At 36.5% G+C, this 26,927-nt stretch overlaps 1 protein-coding gene across 1 annotated transcript; it reads right to left on the reverse strand.

The window, feature by feature from the left end:
• Nucleotides 1-349: 349 nt before the first annotated feature.
• LOC127641503 (phospholipid phosphatase 2-like) lies at nt 350-25,630 on the reverse strand. Its single transcript, XM_052124543.1, has 6 exons — nt 25,157-25,630; nt 6,972-7,123; nt 5,970-6,232; nt 5,812-5,869; nt 2,222-2,398; nt 350-1,899 (listed from the first exon to the last, which is right to left on the reverse strand). The coding sequence occupies exons 1-6, from the start codon at nt 25,215-25,217 to the stop codon at nt 1,747-1,749; spliced, it is 864 nt and encodes a 287-aa protein (XP_051980503.1). The 5' UTR covers nt 25,218-25,630; the 3' UTR covers nt 350-1,746.
• Nucleotides 25,631-26,927: the final 1,297 nt, after the last annotated feature.

The raw sequence follows: 26,927 nt of genomic DNA on the forward strand, positions 1-26,927 counted from the left end.
ATACCGAAATTCAAACCACTGCCCCCAGTTGCCGAAGCTGTAAGTGTTGTTGAACATATGAGTACATGTGAGCTCAAGTTTCCAGGTGAAATGTCCACAGAGTGGCGCCAAAAGCGAGTTATATTTGTAGTTGGAAAGGTGATCCTGTCTGAATTGATGAAAAAAGGCCTGATGTGGGAGATGCTGCTTGTCAGAAAATCTGTAAAATAGGATCGATTTCAGGGTACCTGAACATTCGGAAGTAATGTCAATTTTTCGTGTAATCATGTTGATAACTGTCAACATAGAATTATAAATGTTATAGAATCATAGATTTTAAATCAGTGACATTTTAAATTGCCCCTGTTTAATTAAAGCAAAGTGTGTTTTGTAGTCAGTGACAAACAATCAAACTATTATTAAAAACATTTAATAAGACTTTGGAAAACAACAATTCACAAAGGACAAATTCAATAAAGACTGCTCAATTTAAAAAAACCAATTGGAGCATAACAGGCTAGCAGATGATGTAGTGGTATCTCACGTTTAAATTTGAAACACAGGGGAACAAAATAATAAATCACAATTTTCTTTAACATTATCTATTATTTGCAGTCCACATTGAGTGTTTGGAAGAAAGGCCAGATTACTAACAACTAAGGTTGATTACTAACAATTTAAATGACTCTACGATGAAAAGGATAGAGCTCATGCAGCATTAAATTATTTCAGACATTTCTAAATGATATGGGAAGTGCAAGCCTAGCTCCGGTCACGTTTAAATGTGTTTTTGTTCAGGTTTTCTTTTCATGGCTTTTATTTTGAAATGAGTTTACTTCCTGTTTCTGGTCACGTGTCCTTGTTCCTGTTCCCCTCATTTGCTCCTTTCTTGTGAGTGTCTGGTTTCATGTGTCTTATCTTATTATTAGTTCTGTTTTATTACTGGTTCCAGTTTATTAGTTTTCTTATCATGTTCATCAGCTTAATCTCATCATTGGTTGTATGTCATGTGGTTATCCATGTCCATGTGTTTTAGCCCTGATGTTTGCCATTGTATTTGTCAAGTATTGTGTTGGTGTAACATTGTGTCAGTTGTCATGCTGTCTTAACAAAAGACAAATGGCAAACATCAGGGCTAAACTACATGGACATGGATAACCACATGACATAGACAACCAATGACAAAACAAAACTAGATCACAAGAATAATAAATGGGAACCAATAATAAAACAGAACTAATATATATACATAATATATAACTAATAATAAGATAACAAGACACATAAAACCAGACACTCACATGAAAGGAACAAATGAGGGGGACAGGAAATCACATGACAAGGACACAGGGACAGGAAATAAACTAATTTCAAAATAAAATGCATGATAACAAAACACGAACAAAAACACATTTAAACGAGACAGCTCCAGAGCAAAGTGACATTTTAAGCTATAGTTTGGTAAGGGTTACAGTTCAGAAATAGAATATACAAGCCATAAACAACTTCAGATAAAATCTTGTCCAATATACCAACTTAGACTTCAGTCCCTCAATATCTAGAAGTCCTCGGCAAATCATTGCGATTAAATGGATTAAATATTTATAGAGTTCTCTCTCATGCGAAGGACAGAAAGAGACACCAAAGCTTTTTCTCAAGGAGGCTGCTGGTACATTAGCATTGTGAGCATGTGCAGTATTGTCCCGCCCCCTGCCGTCAGTCCAGTGGTTTGTGGGAGATGTAGTGTGAGACTTGGCTTCATTCTTCTCACACAGGTCCAGAATAGCTGTAATGGTTATTGTGCTCAGAGTCTCCCAAATGTAGGCTAGGTTTCCGCTCTGCAACATCACTTTCCACCATCTCTGGAATCGAACATTGATGTGAAGGACGGACCTTGAAGAAATCCGACACGTATCGCACCTGCAAGAGACAGTGCAAATTACTTTCCAATGCTGCATATAAAATCAAACCAAGGGGCCTATTATTTTTGGAGCAACAGAGGCAAAAATTTTCCAGCCTTCCATAATACTTAGAATAGATGGTTAGATCTAAATGTTAATGTAATGTTTAGGACAAGAGGCATGAGAGCCAAGAAGCAGCTAATTTTCCTGGCTCTTTAACTTTGAGGATTTGATGCTTCTAAAATGTACAATATATCATATACAATTACCAAACTAATGAAACCTCACAGAAACCAAACCTTTCCATTCACCCTTCCCCAACATGATTAATTGTAACTTACAGTGAGAATTGCAATGAGCGCCCCTTGGAGGAGTCCTACCAGCACGTCGCTCCAGTGATGTTTATAATCGGACACGCGAGTGTAACCCACATACACGGCAAAGGCCACCAGGAAAAACTGGATGGTGGGCCTCAGGAGACGAGCCCATTTCTCATTCAGTCTAGCCTGGACATAGAACTGTGGGGAGAGAGAAAGGGGGAGATGAAAGGCTTATGATATAGGAATATTATGCAACTTTAGGAAGAGAATAGCGGCAGGTTTATAGTGTAATTTCATGAAGGAAAAAGAAATGCTTGGGATAAAAAGTGGCTTGCAAGCAAAACATTTTTATACTTGGTCCATAACAACATTACTGTTGGAATAAAAAGAGTTGACTTTGACATTAAGTTTGGTCTTTTATGGACCATCATCCCATTTTGGAAGAGATGTACCAGTGTAATGACATGATCTGACCTTGGAATCACTAAAGGGTCTCAATGAGTGCGGTGTGTGTTAATAAGTATACATATACTCAGTGAGCACTTTATTAGGAACACCTGTACACCTAATTTTTCATGCAATTACCAATTGTGTGGCAGTGCATAAAATCATTCAAATGCGGGTCAGGAGCTTCATTTAATGTTCACACAATCAGGATGGAGAATAAAATTGATCTCTGTGATTTCAACCGTGGCGTAATTGTTGGTGCCAGATGGGTTGGTTTGAGTATTTCTGTAATTCCTGGGATTCCACGCACAACAGTCTCTAGAGTTTACTCAGAACGGTTCCAAAAACCAAAAACATCCAGTGAGTGGCAGTTCTGCGGATGGAAATGCCTTGTTGATGAGAGAGCTCAACAGAGAATGGCCAGACTGGTTCGAGCTGACAGAAAGGCTACAGTAACTCAGATAACCACTCTGTACAATTGTAGTGAACAGAATAGCATCTCATTATGCACAACACATCGATCTTTGAGGCGGATGGGCAACAACAGCAGAAGACCACATCAGGCACTTTAATAGGACCATTATGTTCCTAATGAAGTGCTCAGTGAGTGTTCATACATGCATGTATATATGTGAAAGGTACAGTACATACTACATACCCATTCATGCTGGACTTTATTCAATGTTGAGTCAGTTTATTGGACATTAAAGGGGTCATGACATGGGTTTTTTTATTGTATTATTATGTTCCCTTAGGTGCAATTATAGTATTAATATATTTTTTTTAAGAAAAACTTTTAAAATCTAGTGATTTATGACCTTTTCCCACCCTGTTTCTCATCCTCTGATTCAAACAGTCTGTTTTGGGGGCGTTTTCCATTTAAGACTTCAGTGTTAACGCCCACTGTTATGATTGGCTAACGTCAGTGCCTATGTATCAATTATTGACGCTCCCAGCCAGAACAATATGCAAGTAAACTAAGTAAAAACACTGTGATTATTCATAATGAATGAAATTGCGCTTTAAAAAGTAGTTTAAAGTTTAAAATAGATTACTTACAGTTTGCGTCGTCGTTGTTCCCAGAACAGTCAGCACGGACTTATCTTTGAGCAACAGTTTTCTGGCAAAGCCAGCATCATATTGAGATTTGTTCTCAAAACAGTCATCCTTAAAATGTACAGAACAAACGCTTAAGTTAACACTGCCGTGACTGGGACGTCCGCAAAAAATAAACTGCATCCATTTTTCCCTGACGTCTGGATCTTTCGGCAGCTTATTAAGAGGTTTTGTTTGACCACAGCCAGGAACAGCACATCTGTGTGGCATCGTAATTTTCCTGTGCACAAGTAGTCTCTGTCAGAGCTCGCTGTCCATCGACTGAACACTTGTGAGGCGCACGGCGATACGAAATGAGCGTAGTTGTCTTGTGCTTAAAGCGTAGTTATCTTGTGCTGGAGGCGGTCATATGCAAACGCTGGTACGTCACTTCTAACCGTCACGTCACTTCTAACCATGAATCCAGAACGAGCTGTATTTTGAGCTTGATTAAATAAATGATTCGTTTAGAATGGGGAGGACGTCTTAAAATATTAAACTTGCAGGACGTTTTAATGATACAAAGACCTCTTATATACCAAAAGATCAAGGCAAATTTGGTTTCTCATGTCATGACCCCTTTAATGAATATCAGTTCTCTATTGAAAGACAAATTGCTTAAGAGTGCCAATGAAAAGCAGATTATTTTACTAGATGAAACTTCATACATTGAGGAGATCAGAGAGTTGGATATTTGTCTCGAAAAAACTGTTCCCGACATCTCTGAGAAATAAAAAAATAACAATATAAGAGGGCTCTTTGAATGGCCTTTGGCTGTATTTGTGTATGTTTTGAAGTCTATGCTAATTTAATCCATTATTTTCCATTTAAATCCATTATCACAATTTAAGCTTTCTTTTTAGTTCATCTGGAAATCATTTTGTACTAGGAATGATGAAAATCCCATCTTGATTGTTCTTTAGAGTTTTAAATAATTCAGTTATGCCCTGTTGTTTTCTTGCTGGTTTTCATTGTTTCATAAAATTAGTTTCAGGCTTTGCAAACCCCTGAAATGAAGGACAGTTAGGACACACACAAAAAAAATTACATTAAATTGTACACCTATCATCTATCCCTCATTGTTCTTCATTCTTTTATGATTGTGTGAATGTAAATGATCCCTGTGCTTCAAATGCTTAAAAAGGGTCATATGAAACATTTTTTAATTGTTTCCCCCCTCTGTGGTCCACTAAAAATGTTAGTAAAGGGTTTTGTTGTAAAAACAGTCCCAATTCAGTTTTCCACCCTTTATCTGTTTTTGCTGCTGTGCGTGCAAGACCTTAAGATGGTAAACATCTTCTTCATAAGTCTGAATTACATCAAGACAAGTGTGACACTTAAACTGTTAAGGAAAATTCTGGAGAAATAAAAACTGTTCATAAAAGTAAAAAAAAAAAAAATATATATATATATTTACAGAATTTGATAGTTTAATAAAAATGTTTCTCTTCAAGTATATACATTTAACATTACTCAATTATAGGATAGAAAAAAATATACAATGTCAACGTACTACACATTAGGCTAAATATTTTCCAGATAATAATGTTTGCACCGATATGAAGCGATTCAATAGCGATTTTAACAAAAACCTATAGGCCGATACATATATTTTGTCACTTACCTTATTATCACCTTATCAAATTAATGTTCTGCTTATGAAATATGCTTTAAAAATGTACAAAGAAGTACAAAAGTTATTTTATTGTTCTAACAGTAATTAATTTCCATTGAACACGAATTGGATCTACTGAACACATGGCAGACCAAAATTATAGAGAGCCACACTGAAAGATAAAAAGTCATCATTGACATAAATTTGGGTGGTGTCGTATTAATGGAATTGGGTTTTCTGACATCAGAAATCCAAAGATTTTAGAAAGTGAAAGAACTTTGTTCGAGTAAATGCTCTTTGTGGACTAGGAGGAAGATTTTAGTTCTAAAAGTTAGTTTAAATAGTACAATAAACTCTTTTATTTCAAAGTATCAATAAAAATTAAGGAATTTGATTCCTCATGATAAAGCCCCTTTGAAAAATAATAAGAGCCTGTGATAACTATAGCACTCACCGCTAAGAACAGCATGCAGTACATCCCAAAGGAGGAGTGCCCCGAGTAGAAGGACAACCTAGAATATACAAATCAGATATAATTTCAAAGATTAAAAAGATGTTCCCAAAAAACAAAGAAAGAAAGACTTGCATTAACCTTTCTCGTCAGAGACATACCTGGCTTCAGTGACATCACGTGGCTCGCCAGTGCAGTTGATTGAGGCCATGTATCCTTTGCAGACTTTGGGAGCACACACTGCTAAGAAATGTGGGCGTGGTCGCCCAATGGTGTACTTGGCCAGGTCTGTCAGTGATTGGCTGACAGCTCCTCCGAATAGGAAGGTGCCCAGCACTTTATATATGGCTGACACATACTGATTAAAGGTAGAGTTGGAGCGAATCTTTTTACTGTACACGAGGTACACCTCACCCGACGATATCTAAATGGGGAAAAAAACGTTAATTGTTTACTGCATTTCTATAGCTTGCAACTAAGATCAAAACTGAGTGAAAAGAACTATTGATTGAGATGCAAAACTATAACCTTAAACAATATAGACATTTATAAAACAATTCTAAAATGTTGTTCAAGCATTTACTGGCAAATCTTATGTTAAACATATATGTAACAAAAGTAAGCAAGGTTTATGCTTAAAACATGACATGCATCTTTGCTTCTCAAGTCAATTTTAATAATGTTGAGAATTTCTTCTGGAAACAAGACAAAAATACATTTTTGTTTAATGTATGCTTAACAGTTTTTATATAAATGTATGCATATGCTAATGGACAGCAATGTTTGATTAATAATTACATTAATTAACAAATAAGTTACAGAGTTCAATTGATTTGCGGTCACAGGCATGCAACAGTTTATAGAGCTTACTATACAATAGCTTAGATAATGCTTCATTGAATTAGACTTTAGAGCCACAACAGTTTCATGGAACTTTCATAGATGTCTTAGATTATCCTTAAAAATGCCAAAAACACGATGTAAAACTAGCCCATGAGCACATAACCCTCAATGTCCAGCTGTTTTGTTGTGCATAATGAAACCCTCTGCTGTGCAAAGTCATGAATGAACACTTTGTTTTGTTCTGTGCGTGACTCTGGAGATGAGATCATGGGAGGGATGATAGAGGGATAGATAGAGAGATGAATGGAGGAGACACTCACAATGATGACCGTGCAGGTGATAGTGACTACAGCCATTGTTACATGTGTGATGGTTTCTGGTCTAATGGGGTAACCAATGCTCTCGTCCTGGCAGTAGATGCCTCGCTCATATGGCTGGGATGCAATATTCATGATCACAAACGGCAGAGAAGCTACAGGAAAGAGGAAGAGACAACAAAAATGAATAAAAGGTATATCTGCTGCCTGAATGATGACGTAATGTTAAATGTTGAGAATACCAGGGCGAATCTCATGGAACCTATCAAGAACATCTTCAATATTTCACCCAAAAATAAATAGAAAGAAAAATTACATTTTGGATTAAGTGAAGCCTATTTTTGAGCATTATTTGTTGCCATTATTTTATAACAGTCAAGAATATTCCAAGCCCATTTTATTATTGTAATGCAAACAAATCTCTGCAATGTGAAATATATATATATATATATATATATATATATATATATATATATATATATATATATTTTGTTTTTGTAAAGTATTTATACATAATGGTAGTACTGCCTTTAATCTACAAGGATTTAAATAAAAAAATAGTATTACTCATTATTACTGTACATTATTACAGTAATAAGAATCTTAGAGTATGAGTATCACCTTTAAAAATACTTGGAATTATAAAAACCAAACCAAACCTAAAAAACAAACCGAACAAAAGTTAAAAAAATAACAAAAGCGATCATATCTGATTCTTAACAACTTCTCACTTAGGCATCACAGACGTTTCCATGAAATCCACCCCCAATTTGTTAGTTAAACCTTTTAATTTTTTTTGTTTGAACTGGCCGACCAGTTTTTAAATCAGAATTTTGCAAGGGAAGCAGTATTTATAGAACTGCTTGTGTGAACTACATGGAAATTGAGTTATCCCACAGCTATGAGGAAGTCACGGGTCGTTGTGTGGGGCACAAATGGGGGCGTTTATTAGTCATGCTAATCAAATCTATCATCAAGTTCCTCTTTGCATTAACACTTTTATCTAGACTTGGAGTATATCAGTTGGTTCTCAATTATACGGGTTGGTCCGCATTTGTACCGCGGTTCATCTGATTCTGAAGTCTAGCGACGGATCTTAAGTATCTGGTTTAGCTGCATCAATTACACAGGCAGAGGCACAACCTCCGCTAATGCACCTGTATGTGAAGGTTGATCCGGCTCAATGGACAGAGCAGCGCGAGCACAAAGCAGGTGCGTTTTTACTCACAGACTGGTCTCAAGCTCTTAAACGTGCACCTCTGAGTGCTGCGAGAACGATGAGAATCAAGGCGAGAGATGCAGAAACCATTTGAAATTGGCACAGTATTCTACATCACCACCCTATTGTAACACTAACTGTACTTTAGGCAAAAATAGATTCATAATACATATTGTCATTTCACTACTTCAGCTCTGTTAAATTTGTCATAGGCTACATTAGGGGAGTGAGGGAATATAATAAATTTTTTGTAACAAATTTTAAATGTTTATATTTTGTATTTATTGTTTTTATATGTGTTTAGAGTAGACCTATTGTTTGTAATTACCAAAATGCCATAATTTGTTTCATAAAAATCATGTTACATCTAACCAAGGTAGTGAAGATCCATGCTTCCATGAGCTTACTATGGTCTTGTTACAAATACCACTGTTGAAACTATAAAAATAAATAAATACATTTACATTTTTATATGGAATACAAAATACACCATTGTTTTTTGTTTTTTTTAGATGAAATAGAACCCTTCCTGCAGGTTCATCCTGATGTGACCCTCCAGCAAGACAGGAATGTCAGTGTTCTGCCATGGCCAGCGAAGAGCCCGGATCTCAATCCCATTGTGCATGTCTGGGACCTGTTGGATCGGAGGGTGAGGGCTAGGGCCATTTCCCCCAGAAATGTCCAGGAACTTGCAAGTGCCTTGGTGGAAGAGTGGGGTAACATCTCACAGCAAGAATGGCAAATCTGGTGCAGTTCATGAGGAGGAGATGCACTGCACCAATGCAGCTGGTGGCCACACCATTTTTTTAATTCATGATGCTAATGCGAAAACACGCTATGTGGCCATAATATGTGCCAATTACACTCTGTTATTGTAATTTATGATGACACTGATTCTGCTGCAAATATCAGTGTATAAAAGTGTTAATGTGCAGAATTAAAGACAAAATAATGATCATAGGCTTACTATGGGCAGATGTGTACAGTAAATGGATTTCACTGCAGAAGGCACATGAGAGAATGGGCACACAGTATTTGAGTAGATTTGATTCCTTTTGTAGACTAAAAAATAAATAAATCGCATGACATGGTCTTGGAAAATTTTCTACATGAACGATCGTACAAATATAGGCAAATCTGCACCAGCTCGCTAATAAATCTATATGCCAGTGTGATCTTGTTAACTGATATTGACTGCCTGAACAAAATACGCTATCGCCGTCAAAGCAGGTGGAGTTCCAGGTCACACATACCAATGACATGAACCAATGGCAATAAGGTGTTTAGCTGCCGGATAGAAGTTTTTCTAAAAGTTCGCCCAGACAAGCAGTTATGAACCACAGAAACAAACTCAAAAACACAACATGTCGTTCTGGCCAGATTTTGTTCTAAATGACATCACACCCGTTCATTCTTTCGATTTAGTATTAAGTATATATGGGCCTTAAACTGATTAGATTGTTTCAGAAGACATTGATTAAACCACTGGAGTCTTATGGATTACTTTTATGCTTTATCTCCTTTTTGGAGCTTTAAAGTTCTGGCCACCTACAAAGCGGAAATATTCTTCTAAAAATCTTTGTTTTTGTTCTACAGAAGAAAGAACGTCATACACATCTGGGATGTCATGAGGGTGAGTAAATTAATGAGAGAATTTTCATTTTTTGGTATTATTTTAACCCAAAACATGTTGCGACCCATATTGTAAACATGGTAATATACCCCCGGCCCAGACATCCTCACCACAACGCTTTGGCAGATGGAATGATGTAGCTAAAAATGCACATGTCTGAATGTAGCCACAGTGTGATCCTTTAATGAATGGAAAATTTCCTTGGGACATTCGGAAACTTCACAAAATCACATTGCAACCATCCAAGGCCAGAGTAAGATAGGAAACCTGGAAGAGCATTTCTGCTTCCTGTAATTCCACTTTTTGCTGATAAGGTGGACAAATAATACCTTTGTGTTCTAGAAAGTTAGCATTTCAAGGCAAAATTCGTGAATGGAAGCTGTAGCATTTTTGTGGATAATTATGAACACTGTTACCTCCTCTTTTCCAAATGTTTCTCTGTGACATAACTTGAGGCCTTGTGGATGCTACATGATGCTAAGATGCAACATCGGCAAACCAAAGGATAACATGAATATGAGCCAAAATGTTAATCCTTGTGCATTGTACGTTTGTGAGTCACACTTAAATTGTTTGAGGCCATTATATATATTTTTATAGTCCAATTTTTTTGATTGTGTTCAGACAGAAAATGTGAGAAAAGTAACCAAGTCTTGGACCACTCAGATGAAGGATACCGTTTTTATTAAAGAATAAAAAATTATTAAACACATGAGGTTGAAATATATATTGTGTTCATCTGTGCAACTTAAGAAGCTAAATGCTAAATATAGATGTCCAGCATCCCACACAAGTCCAGAATTGCTCAATTGCTATTTAGTTATTATACCAATGTGGTATTAAAATGTAAATGAGGACACGGATCTCTGAGACCAACAGGCAGGTCAATCACAAATGTAACTTTGAGATCACCAAGGGAGATATCGTGTTGGCATGTGGTTTATTCTTCAATATTATTCTACAAGGGTTATTGAAATGTACACAACAAGGTCATCTATATTTCCATAATACAGCTAAATGTGTCACAATGATATATTTCATGTTTATTTTATTGAGCACCTTTCATACAAGATAGTAGTGGTTTGCAAATTTGCATATAGTATAACAAGTAAAAAAATTAATACAAATAAATAAATACTTAATTAGTTAACTTAATTAGAAACTTACCTTAGTTCTTTGAAAGCTGAACTGAAAATGCAGGTGTGTAAATGTTTTTGAATATGTGAACAGAGTTTGACTGCCTAATTAACCACAGTAATGGGTTCCATAGTCCAGCAGGCTAATTGATGAATGAAGTCATACGGTTATGTAAAGTAACTGATTATATAACTGCAATTATGTTTCACTTGGCACTCATTTTTGTTGTTTTAGAGGCAGGGTTTTTGTTGTTGTTTTAACCCCTTTACACTACAGCTTTGCATCCTTTTGAGGGAACCTGAAATACAGTCACACACACGCACGCACATAGGCACGCACACACGCAACAATATTACACACACTCAAACCAAGTCATTTTGAGTTTCAGTGTATTCTAAGAAATTGAGTATGTAGTTTTATGTTGTCATGACAGTGACAGAGTAATTGTGACATTTATATTCCAAATAAAATAATAATGGTGTTTGACATGACACTGGTCTGGACAGTGACAATGGATTAAAATACGTCATACATTGATAACTTTGTAACAGACACCTATGGAATGATTTTCCGGACATTATTCAAAAGGAATTGCAAATTGTATTTGCAATTGCGTTTTCAATTTGTGGACGCATAAAATGTGACATAATCCAAATGCAATTGCAAATCGCGCATTACGGTTTGCATTTTCGTTTAAGCGAACGCACAGTGACTGCCAGATTTCAAATGGAAAAGAAAAGTCCGTTTGCAACTGTGTTTCCCATATCTTACGAGTTTTGGCCCTGTCATATTTAAATAGCAATTTCAATTACCACGTCTGCTTTTTCACTTTCTCAGCGTCGCGTATGTAGCCAGCCAAAACTCAAATGGAATACTAATTCCCTTAGTATTTCCATTGATGCCACGGAAACCTGTCAATCAGGGTCAAGGGTGGGATTATGCTATGGGGCGTGTTTGTCTTGGGAAGTGACGTCACTCCCAGTCGATGGTCAAGAGTCATTATATAAACAAGCATTAAAAGTAATGGACCAGAAATCTGTAAGATGGCATCACTGCATCATTCTAAGGAAGCATAATATCTTGAGTTTTGACAGTTTTGTAAATTTTTCTTTTTTAAAACTAATTTTTAAGTGTGTGAACAACATTGCACCAGAAATATTCTGTCAACTAGTACATAAACAAAAGAGCGGAATAAGAACTACAGGCACAATAAGTGGAAACTATAGCCGCAAAACGTAGAACAACATTTGGTCAGACATCATTTTCAGTAAGAGGCATACATTTGTGGAATGCATCTGAAATTAAAACATTGATAGACTTCAAGGTTTTTAATACACATTTAAAGCAATGGCTGAAACTGAAACAACTTTGTGAACACTGACTGTACAGGACATAACACAATGCATACAAACATAATGTTGCATATGTGAGCACGCACAGACATATGCACCCTTTTGTGTTCTTGTATTGTTAAATGTGTCTAGACTTTGTTTTATAGTGACTTCCACATCTACTTAAGCCCATATCTTATTTCATATATGGGATGTATTTGTTGTATGTATTTTATTAATTATAAATCTTAAACTCATTACTCTGTAATTTTTGTTTTAAATTTATAAGCCTAACCAGGGACAGGGGTTGCAAATTAGTCATGAAACATGTATGCGTGGCATCTACTTTGTATTCTTTATAAAGCAATGTTCTATGCATTTGTCCCTGTCAAATAAACATTAAAATAAATACAAAATAAATAAAGAGGTGATGCCCTGAACAGACGCCGGTTTATTTGATCTTGACCGTTGACTGTGAGTGACGTCTCTTCCCAAGACAAACACGCCCCATAGCATAATCCCACCCTTGACCCTGATTGACAGGTTTCCGTGTAAGGCATCAATGGAAATACTAAGGGAATTAGTATTTCATTTGAGTTTTGGCTGGCTACATACGCGACGCTGAGAAAGTGAAAAAGCAGACGTGGTAATTGAAATTGCTATTTAAATATGACAGGTCCAAAACTCGTAAGATATGGGAAACACAGTTGCAAACTGACTTTTCTTTTCCATTTGAAATCTGGCAGTCACTGTGCGTTCGCTTAAACGAAAATGCAAACGGTAATGCGCGATTTGCAATTGCGTTTGGATTATGTCACATTTTATGCGTCCACAAATTGAAAACGCAATTGCAAATGCAATTTGCAATTCCTTTTGAATAATGTCCGGAAAATCATTCCATAGACACCCACACAATGGTACACTGTCATAATCCATAGTTCTCATGTAACATTGACATATAAACAGTAATTATTATCGCTACAATGCCCCAAGTAAGGCGATCGCTGTCGCAGGAGACCCTGGAATGCGATCAATACTGACAGGGACAAAGCACAACCGTTGGATGGCAAGAGGACCTGTCCTTCCGATATCACTATAGGACCCACCTTAGGCCCTACTCACTAACTAACTTCTATTAACAATCTTGTGACTAGCCTCAAGGCTTAATCAGACATGACCCATCTGCAGAAATATTTTACAACACGGTACATGGTCTGCCGCAAACTAGCTCACAATCTAGTTCACTAACAAATTAGCAAACAGATATGACCAATCTGCAGAAATCTTTTACATGGCCTTTCACATCTCATTAACTAACTAGCTCACTCACACAGTAGCAAACATAAACTCTTATTCATGGTGCATGGCCTTTCGCAATACAACTCACTAACTAGCAAACCAACCAACCAACCAACCAACAAACATATATGACCCATTTGCAGACATTTTTACTTAGGTACTTTTTCGCAAACTAGTTCACTCAGGGCAGTCCTTCGGGCAGTGTAACCGGTGCAGTCGCAACCAGACCCAGCGCTTCGGAGCGATCACTACAATGCACCAAGTAAGGCAATCGCTATCGCGAGCAAACAAGGAAGAGGATCACTAACTTCGGAGACACCAATGCACAACCATTGGACGGAAAGAGGACCAGTGTTTTTGACATCACTTTAGGCCCCACCCTAGGCCCTGCTCACTAATCAGGCTTAATCAGACATGACGAATCTGCAGAAATATTTTACTATATGGTACATAGCCTGTTTCAAACTAGCTCACAATCTAGCTCACTAACAAATATGACCCATATGCAAAAACATTTTACTAGGTATATGGCCTTTCACAAACCACCTCTCTAACTAACTAGCTAACCAACCAACAAACCATCAGATATGACCCGTTTAACTATCCCGGAGTCCGAAATCGCGTACTGTCAGATAATGTCCTGTTTTTGATGAAGGACACACTTATTGGCCGGTAAAACAGAACATTCTTTAGGTATGAATGTGGGTAGATTCAAGACATACTTCATCTGGGGATGTGCGTATTGTCCCATGACCCAAATAAATGACGTAATAGCAACAACTGCAAAAATACTCTTCTCTGGTTTTGTTATATAGCCAGCACTATTTAAATACAAGAAACATCTAGGTATATATCGCTTCTGGTGCCTCAGGCCTCAAGGCTCAGACATCTGCAGATTTTTTTTAATCAATTTTTTCTAGGTACATCGTACATGGCCTTTCACAAACTAGATCACTAACTATGTCACAGGCTAACTAACCTCATGGCCCACCTGATGAAAAATGTTTACTTAAATGGAAAACCGTAGTTTTCTTGCCATTAAGGAATTAATTTTTTAGAGAAAAATGCTCTCCTCAACTCTCCTTCAGGCTTCAGAACATCCTGTTGAGAAAGACCCCAAAGAACAGCTACAGTTTTGGCACTCACAGACACATTGAGTATCTGGAACTGAGTCTCGATGGAATTTTCTCCAGCTGAACAAACTCCATATAAATGTAACAAATAAAACTATACCTTATTTTTCCTTTTCGTTCTCCAGACTTTTGAGCTCTTGAGACACATTACAATGAAAAAAAGACAGATAGAACTGAAAAATTGCTACAGAGACCAATAAACAATTATATAGTCAATGGAAAACAGGTAATAATCCACCCCTGGGGAGTACTTTTCATTTTAAATTGTCAATGACTAAAGACAAAAACAATAAAACCAAAAAACAACAACAAGAAATCCGAATCCAAAATGTGTCACAGACTTTACATTAAGATTAAACAGTGTATTCTGGTACTCATCAACAAAATGTATTAAATTACTCCTGAATTACTTTCCAGACTATTTTCAAGAAATTCAGTCAGGACTAGCAGTGTAAACTACAACCCAATCTCGAAAAAGTTGGGATTGGGATGTTTCCTTGTGAATTTCCTTGTTTCATTGTATGGGGTCTTCGTTGCCGTATGGTGTACTTCATAATGTGCCCCTGGAAAAGACGGTGCTGGATGTCAAAATATGTTGCTCGAAAATGTTTACATATCTGTCTGCTTTCATGGTGGTCTCACAGATGGTCGAGTTACCCATGCCATGGGCACCGACACACCCCTGGCCCATACAGACATTGGCTTTTGGACCTGTCGCTGATAACAGCTTGGATGGGCACTTTCCTCTTTGTCCTGGATAACACGACGACTTTGTTTTTCAAAAACATTTTGAAATGTGGACTCTTCGGACCAAAAAGCACCGTTACACTGTTCTACTTTCCATCTATGATGAGACTAGCCCAGAGAAGTTGGCAGCGCTTCTGGACAGTGTTGATGTTCTGCTTTGCATAGTAAAGTCTTAACTTACGAGTGGTGTTTACTATCAAAAGTATACTAAAGAAATCCCAAACCCATATTCATGATATCCATTACAGATGAATGATGTTCTTTAAGACAGCGATGTCTGAGGGATCAGAGATCACGCACATTCAAAAGTGGTTTTCGGGGGCCTGGGTAGCTCAGTGGTAAAGGCGCTGGGTACTGCCAGGTTGCTAGGGAGGGTAGTCACATGGGGTAACCTCCTTGTGGTGGAGCGTGTGGTGAGTTGAGTGTGGATGGCAAGGTGGATGGTGTGAAGCCTCCATATTCGCCATGTCTCCGTGGCAATGTGCTCAACAAGCCATGTGATAAGATGTGCGAGGTAACGGTCTCAGACACGGGGGCAGCTGGGATTCGTCCTCAACCACCCGGATTGAGGCAAAACACTACATGACCATGAGGACTTAAAAAGCACATTGGGAATTGGGCATGCCAAATTGGGAGAAAAAAAAGAAGTGGTTTTCGTCTTGCCCTTTAGGGGAGAGCGGAACGCAAACTAACACTTTTTGGTTTTCTTAACTTTCTGTAAATGTACTTGGGGTTCGATGTATTTTCCTTTTTCACATTAATTTCACATGTGTCCATTACACATATGTGGTCTTGTTTCATGAATACAGCATATACTTGTTTCACGGTCTACCTCGAAAAAAGAAAGTGAAATGTTACAACGTGCCCCATAGGTGGGGCACATTGTATCAGGTGAAGGGCACATTGTAACAAGACCATATAACATCTTAAATTCCCCTCTAACATATCAGATCTAAATAAAAGGCCTAGAAGATAAATTACATTTTCATATCAATAAAAGCAATTATTACCTTTGTCATATATAATATAGCAATAATTTTGACACTTGACAATAAATACACAACAAAGCCACAGCACTGACCGAAATAATGCATGGATTGATAACAAAGCACACACGCATTAAGGGGAATTATGTAAATTACATATCTGACTGTATGGAATTTCATATTGTTTTTGTAATTGGTGCACATTGTAACGCAGTGTTACAACGTGCCCCGTCGGCGCAATTGGAATTTAAACATGGCTGGTCACTCTACTGGCTATCTGAGAATTAAACGACTATGTAAGATGCTAGCTAAATGATTAAATGCTAGCTTGGAGATTAAAATTATACCAAGTTTGCCTCATTTGAAATAAACAGTAAAAACAGAGTTGAAAATGTACTTTCATGTTCATTTTTACTTTTGCAAACGTTTAAACCACGTGTGTTACAACTAGCCCTGCGTTAGTTTGTGCACCACGCACCAAGATTTGACCAGATTCCTTTAATCTTTTAACTATATTGTGCACTGTAGAGAGTGAAATGCCCAAAATCCTTCCAATTTGTCTTTGGGGAACATTGTTTTCAGAGAGCTGGATTATTTGCTGAAGCATCTGTTGGCAAATTGACAAATCTCGAATGATCCATGCTCTTGAAAGACTAGGCTGGAAGCTCCCTATATACTGACACATTTGCTTCTCCTTTAACATCTCCTGCTTCACATTGCCTTATTTCAACTCGTCAAATTGTTATTAGTCTTATATTTAAATTACATAAAAAAATTCACAAGGAAAAGCATCATATAATGTGTAGTTGTAGTGCTTTCAATATGGCACTGGGTGAATATAATTTACAAATTACTCCTTTTTGTTTTTATTAGCATTTTTCATACCGTCCCAACTTTTTCAGAATTGGGGTTGTACATTAAAGTGATCAATGTGGAAGAGCTTCAAACAGCTTGAGTTCAAAGTCCCAGTTGGCAGGTGCGAGCTCAGCTGTCATTTAATTGCACATCCAAACAGAACTGTAGGGATAGATGCAGAGCATCAGAGGCAAGAAATGCTTTAAAGGTGAAGTTTAAATACGTGGTCCTATCCCAACTCAATATTTAGAGCCATTAGTAGGTTAATTCCCCTGAAAAATTTGAACAATGTGTCTCTGTGGTGCTTTTTAATTGACAATCCCGAACAACCCAACAAAGCAACATTGGCTTAACCAATGTGGGTGGGACTATATGTTTTTCAACTAATGGAAAACAGGGGGAGTGTTCCGGAAAGCTATTTTTATTTTTGCTATTCCGTTTAGTTATGCTAGTGGCACAGATATTATACTACACATTTCACAAGATCACTGGTTCATATAATCCTAGAGTGCATTAAGGTAAACTGATTTGACGTGCTGTCCATAACGAAGGGGCTCGAGCATGAACTGGGCTTTAGCTCTGAGATTGGAATTTTATTTAATAAAAGTCACAATACACAACCAACACAATATTGAGGCCGCTCTTAAGGAAAAACGACTCTCGTCTCAACTGCTGCCAGCAGTCATTCCCTGAAACAAATTAGTTCCATTTGAAAGCACAGGAAGTGAAATTTCCTGTAAAAGATTAAGGGACCCTGTTTTGGTATGGGTTCTTTTTATGAGTCCATGGACTGTTTCTTTCTTCATGCTATGTGAGAAAAGCAATGTACTGTAGCTGTCAAGAGACTAACCTATGAACTCCTATTGGAGAAAACAAAATGGAATTCACTGTAACACAAGAAAACAGCTACAAATAGGGCTGTCCCGATTAAGGAATTTGGCTGGTGATTAATTGTCAGACAAATAACTGTGATTGTGACGATTAATTGTCAAACAAATTGTCTTCTTAGGTGTATGTGTGCTTCATACAGCTTAAAACATTAACTCATATTTAACATGGAATCATATCATATCTGACACTATATATACTTATTTTCTTGTCTAAATGCATTTATTTCCAACTTAGGAAAGAAAACAAAACAACATAAGACAATAGAATGCTTTATTAACATTTTCCAAATAAAGCCTTCCACAAGAAATGCACTAAAACAGCACCAATTCGTGTTATTAAATGTTTAATAAGTCTAAGTGTGTTTAACTAATTGAAAGAACTAGTCCCCACATAGATTGGATATTCATTGCAATGCGCATTAAATCTCTTAAACTCGCCACAATATGAATCTGCCGGTAGACTGTGGCTTTGAAACAGCAATCGTGAAGCTGCGTTAATGATTTACGTCAGAGTGTCAACGGCTGCGTCAATCTTTAGACTCCCCATTAAAAGTGATTTCAGACAAAAACGTCTCATTCTGTGTTTTGGCGAGATAAAACTTGAATTGCTTCTGTGGTAATTAAAATGCGCATTGCAAGTCCCATATTTTGTACATCATACAGCGCTAAGAGCTCCTTTCGCCATAATGTTATCACTCACAGGCAAGTGCTGTCAGAGATTTGTTTATTTTTCGAGATAACAACCTCTGCAGCTCTATCAGAGGAGATTATTATGACAGTACCGCCCATAGAATTTCAAAGGGACCGCCGCGCTCACCTTGCTCAAAGGGCTCTGGTGTGGGTGTGCGTTTGTTTGTGGTTTGTCTGTCAGTGTAATGCAGTGTTTCCCAACCTTTTTTCTGTCACCGCACACTTTTTACGACTAAGAAAATTCTACGGCACACCACTATCCCACATAGGCTAACCATCATCAATATTGTTCCTTTTCAAGTACTTGTCCATGTTTTCTGTCCGTCTTAGTAGTGTTTACTTGTAATGTTTGAAATTCGGCTATGCAAAAAATGTTTTTATAAAACAAGTCAGTAACATACAGTGCTTGCATTAGACTTTCTCATTGTCCGTCATTTTGACGGAAAGGGGCGTAAAAATTTCTCAGAAAGGTGAGGAGTTTGGTCTCCTTGAAATTATAATTTTTTCATGCATTTATATATTTTGTGGTATTTGATAATTTTCCACGGCACACCTGACAACCTTTCATGGCACACTTAATCGCGATTAAGAAAAATGTACACTAAAGTTAAAAGTTTTTAATTAGTCGCATGCGATAACGTGTTAATTCTGACAGCTCTAAGAGAAGTAGTCTGGTGTCTCATAGTCGTCGTAGAGCGCATGTGCCAACCGCCTGTGTACGTACGCACAGTTATATGGGGTATACTTTGACAGTCAATCTTGCATTCGTCTGTACGCAGATGCGGAGCGTTCACTTCAAAATGGAAGTATATCTTGGGCTTTACTGTGTGTCATTAACACTGTGTGTATCAACCTGCAATGAACAAGAACATCTGACATTAGGCAAACTTTAAATTAGTGAAACCGGAGCACTTTGCTTTCACTATCAAAATCCTTCATATTTTTGCAGGGGTTTGGCACAAATCGCTTCAGAATCGGTTCATCACACGCTCGTGGCATTTATATATATATATATATATATATATATATAGATATAGATATATATATATATATATATATATATATATATATATATATATATATATATATATATATATATATATATTCACATAAAATTAACTTACTTGGACAGCAAAATGTGATTGGAATTTAAAGTGCACAATAATAGCAGTTATCTCAAATAACTGCGGATAAATCAAATAACTGCAATCAGACTATTATTTAACAATCGTGATGGGGTAGCTTGGTGACTAAACTATGCTCCGAACGGCATACTAACACACTGCTCTTACTATTTCTGCTGTATATAGTATATCTATACTATGCTCAGTATGCAAAGAGTAGCTACTTGGATAATCTACTACATTTTCCAAAACATAGCAAATTAAATGTTCCAGTGAAGTTTTGATGGACTGATAACAGCCTTTTGTTGAGCTTTTGCCACATCCACAAACAAAAAATGAGCTTGCCAGACCCATATTCTCGATCTCATTCATTACTTTTTCCTCCATGTTTGGCAATCCTCTCCCTCTATCACAGACACAATAAACACAGACGGCAGGAATGGAGCACTACTTTAACATCAAATGATGTACAGTCACTGAACAATTATTGGGCCCAACCTTTCATGAGCCTGCCCAGAACAGACTACTTAAAAATGCAACACTGGTGATTTTTATCTTGTTTTTGTTTTAACTACACCACAGCCTAAAAGGGAGTAGCCTGTTTCCTTAGTGCCAACACTAACCTTTACCTTTTCAGTGGTTCATCACCTTTGATTTACCAACATGCCCTTTGCTTTTATTGACAATTTGTACTAACCACATTCTAACTTGTTTGTGGGCAAATCAGCAAATGTATTACCCCAGATTAATCCACACTGGCTTCAATTCAAAAGCATCTAAAGTGCAATTCATATGGACTGCACCCATAATGCTCAAGTTCTGCAGTCCTACTGTGTAGATTAAATTAGATATTCTTGATTCTTTGAGGTTTTCGTACAAGGCCCATCATAAGTGTTGCAAACCCTGTCGCCCCATAAGTGAGAGTTTTGCGGGCGGTCTGTCTGCTGGTTGACTGTTGGAGTTTGGCAAGGCCACCTGACCCATTTGGAAGGATTGTGCTGATCTACAACCTCGACAGGAGAGTCTGGAATCCTACTTTATGCAGGAACACCCTTCCTCCTCCTCCTCTTTTCTTTCAACACGCTCCATAGTCTCCACATCCCAGCCCTCTACCTCCTCATGCTAAAACTAGTACTTGAATTACACTTTTAGAAGCTATAAACATATTTAACTTTGTGTGAGAAACATGCCTACTAGATTTAAGTACATTTTTAGCAAGTTTTTTCATAAATGTTTTTTTTTCTTTCTTTTTTTGTGTGAATAATGGTAACAGCATCATTATCTTAACAGTCTCATGATGTGAACAATTTGTGAACAATTTTGTTGATGTTGCAACTGCTATTGCACGCACATGTTTCTAAACATGTTAAACCTGAGATTTGCAATAGAATTAATGTTGGTTTCTACAGCCTGGAATTTGCCATCCTCACATTTCGCCACTAGCTTTTGGGAAATAACATAAAATGTGTGGCAATATGTCTTTGTAGCTTAGCATTATTTGACAATGCTGTGATGCTAAAATGTTGCCAAACTACAATTCTGTCATGATCAAAATTACTGAATATCCTCATTAACACAATTTAGTAATATAGTTCCACAAATTCTTAACCTATGCTGTGCAAATTTGAAAAAATGATCACACAGGAAATCGACATGTTGCTACTGAATGTTCTGGCACCCTAAAAGTGACCCTATTTGCTGAATTACTGAAAAGCGCCATCTCCCATTAAAGAGGATTGCGATTACGATATTGCATTTTTGCTCTAAAATTACACTTTTACTCCACTGACAGTTACGTTTACGGTTGGGTTTTAGGTTAGAGACCAGGGTTAATATCATATACATTCCTGTTGAATGTATAACATAATTTACTAAATAAAATAAAACTAAAATAAAACTCGCTTTTGGCACCACTCGGTGGACATTTCACCTAAACACTGGTACACTCATGTGCCCATATGTTCAACAACATTTCCTGCTTTGGCCACTGGGGGCAGTTGTTCAGATTTCGGTAAACAGCGATTGATTTCAGCAGCAAAACTTCTGACAAACTGCCAAATTCAAAGTGAGATCACTTTGAATTTGTGATCACATATTTATGTTTCGCTGCATGGTCGAGCTCTTTAGCCTTTCAAAGTAAACTCTTTTGGATGCGTTACATTCATTTTTATTACGGTTAGTTACGATTGCATTGTGCCAACAAAACACCTTTTATCCATGGTAAAATGAATTTCCTATTGTTATTTACAGAACAAAAAGCATAATTGAAAACACTGACTTTGGGTCATCTCCTTTTCTTTGTCTGGCACAAATCACATGGAATCTCATGATAAGGGTAACTGATGGAAATGCAGCCCTTCTCCCGCAAGGCACCCATGTGAACTCATTAGAGAGACCAGAGGTACAATGGCCTGAAAAGTCCTTCAGTCCTTGGCCAATAAATACTTGGCTTTATATTAAATACATACAGTAGGCCTAAGCTTGGATAGATTCCACCAATTTCACTTGTTTCACTGATACTGCAACTTTGTCTTGTAGCTGAATAATGCAAATACAAACTCTTAGCTTGTGAGCTAAACTAAAAGCCAGACTGTGTTTGCATGGAGGGAAAGTTTACTTATACATAGGAAAATTAGAGGAGTGGGTGGGGGCCATGATTGAATATAAAATACAGGGCTAGGTAAAGGATACAACTGCCCAGAAACACTTATGGAATTTCTACAGTAGCTGAACTCAACTGGATTTCATTCCTTTTTGTTGTTACTAAAGCAATCTGAGAGGCTGATATTTATTTGACATTGAATGAATAACTCCACCTGTGATTGCACGTTCCTGGTGTTACCTCAAACTCCCAAGACTTTGACCTTGCTTTCATTTCCTTGTAGACCAATCAGAAAGCTTATTACTCAGACAAATGAGGTTATGGGTGAGCCAAAACAATAGGCTATTTTGTAGAAGTAATTGACCATCTTTTTCTGCTATGTTGTAAAGTTGAACAATTGTATTACATATTTTACTATTATATTTGTTAGCTAGCTCTACTGTTTTTAACACATAAAGCAAATTTTTAGATTACCTGACAAAATTAACTTGAAATAAAAAAACTTTAGTTTCTCCTCAATATCTGTTCAAACTAAATTCACTCCCACAGCAACATTTATTCAGGCAATATATAGCATTATATATATATATATATATATATATATATATATATATAATACTATATATATATCTTTTTTTATATATATATATATATATATATATATATATACATATATATATATACATATATATATATATATATACATATATATATATATATATATATATATATATATATATATATATATTAGTCATATACATCCCCTATTGATGGCCACAAATTATTATTAAAGTTTCCTTTGAGAATGGAAATTTGGTTACTAGACAAGACAAAAATGGTCCTTGTCCACAACATGGCACTTCCAGATGGAGACCCTTGCACCACAATTAATGTAATCTGAGAAGGTAAGGGGTCTTGCCTAGAGCATGTTCTAGCACTCATGAAACTCAGTGCTCAAAGATTTGAAAACTTTGAGACTACAAAGGGCAGGTGCAGTTAGCAAGAAACCTCTTCTCATATAACGCCATAGCAGGGTTTCCTATGCTGTTAAGAAAAACAGGCACAAACACAATGTTTCCTAAGGAAGTAATGGTCACGATGGTTTGTAATCACTTTAGCAATGAGGCCTTTCCAATCTTTCCATAATGGGTAAATGACAAGATGTGACTATGTTATTATGTTTGCAGTCATTGAGTTGGTCTGCAAGCATGGGAGCAAAAACCACGAATAAATTCAGGAAAAGGAACATTTCTGAGTCTGCCAAACACTGTGGGAAATACTGACAGGCTTGGTTCACATTTCCATAAACAAATATTCAGCTTCCTGAATGTGCACACGAATAAGGGAGCGCAACAGGAACAGAAGCCAGGATGAATGCAAACCTTTCCAATTTTTCACATGAGTAAACACATGAACACACCTCTATATAAATTAACTAAACACGAAAGCTTTCCAAGGACTCCTACCATTATACAAACACACTCAACACGAGTGCAAACACTTTGATCCTGGCCACTATCAACCACAGCATTTTTTTTGTTGTTGTTGTGATATGCAAGACAATATGCAAGAAATGTCATTGCAAAATGGTCAAATATAGTCTTGAAAATCGAAATATCTTCAGAAATATTTGTGGAGGGAGCATGTCCAAATTATTTATTGCAGTTTGGTGCAAAGCCAAAGCAGTTCTGCAAGATTGTGCCCTTTATAAGTGTTGTTTTTTTATGTATGTTTAAAAAATAAAATAATAATAATATATATGTGTGTTTGTATATGTGTGTGTGTGTGTGTGTGTGTGTGTGTGTGTGTGTGTAAGACAACATACAATAAATGTAAACAATTTTTTTTTTTTTAAATATAGTCTTGACAATCTTAACATCTTCAGACATATTATTGGAGAATGCATGTCTAAATTATTTATTTTCAGTTTGGTGCAACACCAAAACAGTTTTGCAAGGTTGTGGAGAAAACAAACTGATTTAAAATCCTACTTTCCACTGCTGCTAAACAATAAAATACTTTTCAAGAGACATTTTCAGACTGCAGACCTTCTCTTATTTTTTTTTTATCTTACTTTAATTGAGATGTATATATATATATATATATATATATATATATATATATATATACATACATACATACATACATCTCAATTAAAGTGTATGACTGATATATATACACACACACACACACACACACACACACACACACACACACACACACACACACACATACATATACATACATATATATATATATACACACACACACTGCAGGACTGTTTATAAAAATTCTAATGGTTAATAAAGTCACAAATACTTAAATATACACGTTTCCTTATACATTCAAATAAACTGTAACCTAAAATCTCTTTTAATTAATGTCAATTTTTCAAATACCCAGTTACATTACATACATACGAAATACTGTGGTGGGTGGGATACGTTTACAACTGAACTTTTAGAACACAATAAAAGTGTATATTTTATAGCAATAAAAAAAAATTATTAAATAGAAACTTTTTGAATGCGCACTCGCTTACCTACAACAACACAGAGCACGTCCACTAGGACGAACAGCTTCTTTTTCCTCAAATCCGTCATAATTTCTTGAACTCTGACGCAAAGCTAGAAAGTCACTTCATTTATTTGACAATGTCAACGATAATCCTCTTGGAAATGAACAAAGACAAACTCAACGCAACAAGTATTGCGTGTTCTTCCGGCTCCGCTTTTCCTACCTGCCCTGGTTGTATGCATGAATACTTCAACTTCAGCACATGAACCAGAAACATTTACGACTTCATATATCTACAACTTGAAAAAGTGACGACAATCACCCATGGCGAACATACTGCTGTTGTATCCCCGGGCGAAAACAGACTGGTTTTTACCCCTCCAGTTGATTCCACTCTTTTCGTAAACAAAAATACTCCACAATGTCCCGCTCGCGTTCCTCAACGCCTCCACGAGTCCACACCTTGAGAGTTGACAGTTCGGGACGCGTCTGCGCAAACGCGCTGCGTGGCGAACTCACAGGCTGCACGAACTGAAGGGCAAGCTGTTGAACCATTAATAACTTCAAAAGATGAAAGTGGGACGGAAGAGCTCACACTATTATGGCATATCATTCAATAGTTTTGATTAAGATGATTTATTGCTACATATATTTAAAAGAATCTGACTGATCACTCAAAAAGTGACCATGTGAATTTAACTATTAAATATAAAGCCTATAATAAATAAAATTGTCAATATATATATATATATATATATATATATATATATATATATATATATATATAATAGTATATTATACTATATTCATAGATAGATAGATAGATAGATAGATAGATAGATAGATAGATAGATAGATAGATAATATATTTTCTTTCGTTCTTTCCTTCCATAAGTAAGTAAATCTTCCCCCTAGTGGACAAATGCAGCTCATTACATGTGTAAACAGTGTAAGTAGATTTTACAAAACAATCATCTCAAATGAATTGAACACAATTATGCATATGCAAGGCATTAATCACAATTTAAGAATTTATCTGAATTCAGCTACATGTCATTTTGATTAAATGCTGAATATACTAAATAACCAATTAAACGTTAATGTTATGTAAATGTTACTTTATATTATTTTGCACACACATGAAAATGCTCTCTTTAAATTATAATTTAAGAGCATAGTTCTTTATTCAAGATTGATTTTAATTCTTAACTGTATTTGCTAAATTAATCCCTACAATAAGTAAACATGCTTGAGGTGTACTGCAGAGCTAGAAATTGATAAAATCAGCTACTTTGCACACTACAATTTAAAGGGATAGTTCACTCATCATTTACTCACCATCATGCCATCCCAGATGTGTAGGACTTACTTTCTTCTGAACACAAAGATTTTTAGAACATCTTGATGATTTTTGACGGGAATGACAATGAGGCTGTCTTTGATGCTCCAAAAAGCACACAAAGGCAGCATAAAAGGGATCCATAAAACTCCAGTGATTTAATCCATGTTTTTTGAAGCGGTACAATCGGTTTTGGGTGAAAACAGACCAAAACAACATTTTCACTATAAATCTTGACATGAGCTGTCTCCTTGTCCATCATGATTTCAAGCTCGATTACACTTCCTAGCACCATCTATGCATCAATCACTAGGAAGTGTAATCGAGCTTGAAATCATGATCGTGCATGATTAGAAGACATGGATTAAAACACTGGCGTCTTATAAATTACTTTTATGCAACCTTCATGTGTTTTTTTGGAGCTTCAAAGTTCTGGTCACCATTCACTTGCATTGTA

This window comes from Xyrauchen texanus, chromosome 50, assembly GCF_025860055.1.
Source record: "Xyrauchen texanus isolate HMW12.3.18 chromosome 50, RBS_HiC_50CHRs, whole genome shotgun sequence".
Taxonomy (NCBI): Eukaryota; Metazoa; Chordata; class Actinopteri; order Cypriniformes; family Catostomidae; genus Xyrauchen; species Xyrauchen texanus.

Bases quoted from the DNA above. Each gene is read 5' to 3' on its own strand.
- LOC127641503 (XM_052124543.1), bottom strand. From the start codon at position 25,217: ATGACGGATTTGAGGAAAAAGAAGCTGTTCGTCCTAGTGGACGTGCTC. The intron at 6,233-6,971 runs GTGAGTGTCTCC...TTCCCCATTTAG, and splicing joins TCACCTGCACGGTCATCATT to ATATCGTCGGGTGAGGTGTA. The intron at 1,900-2,221 runs GTAAGTTACAAT...TGTCTCTTGCAG, and splicing joins CGCTCATTGCAATTCTCACT to GTGCGATACGTGTCGGATTT.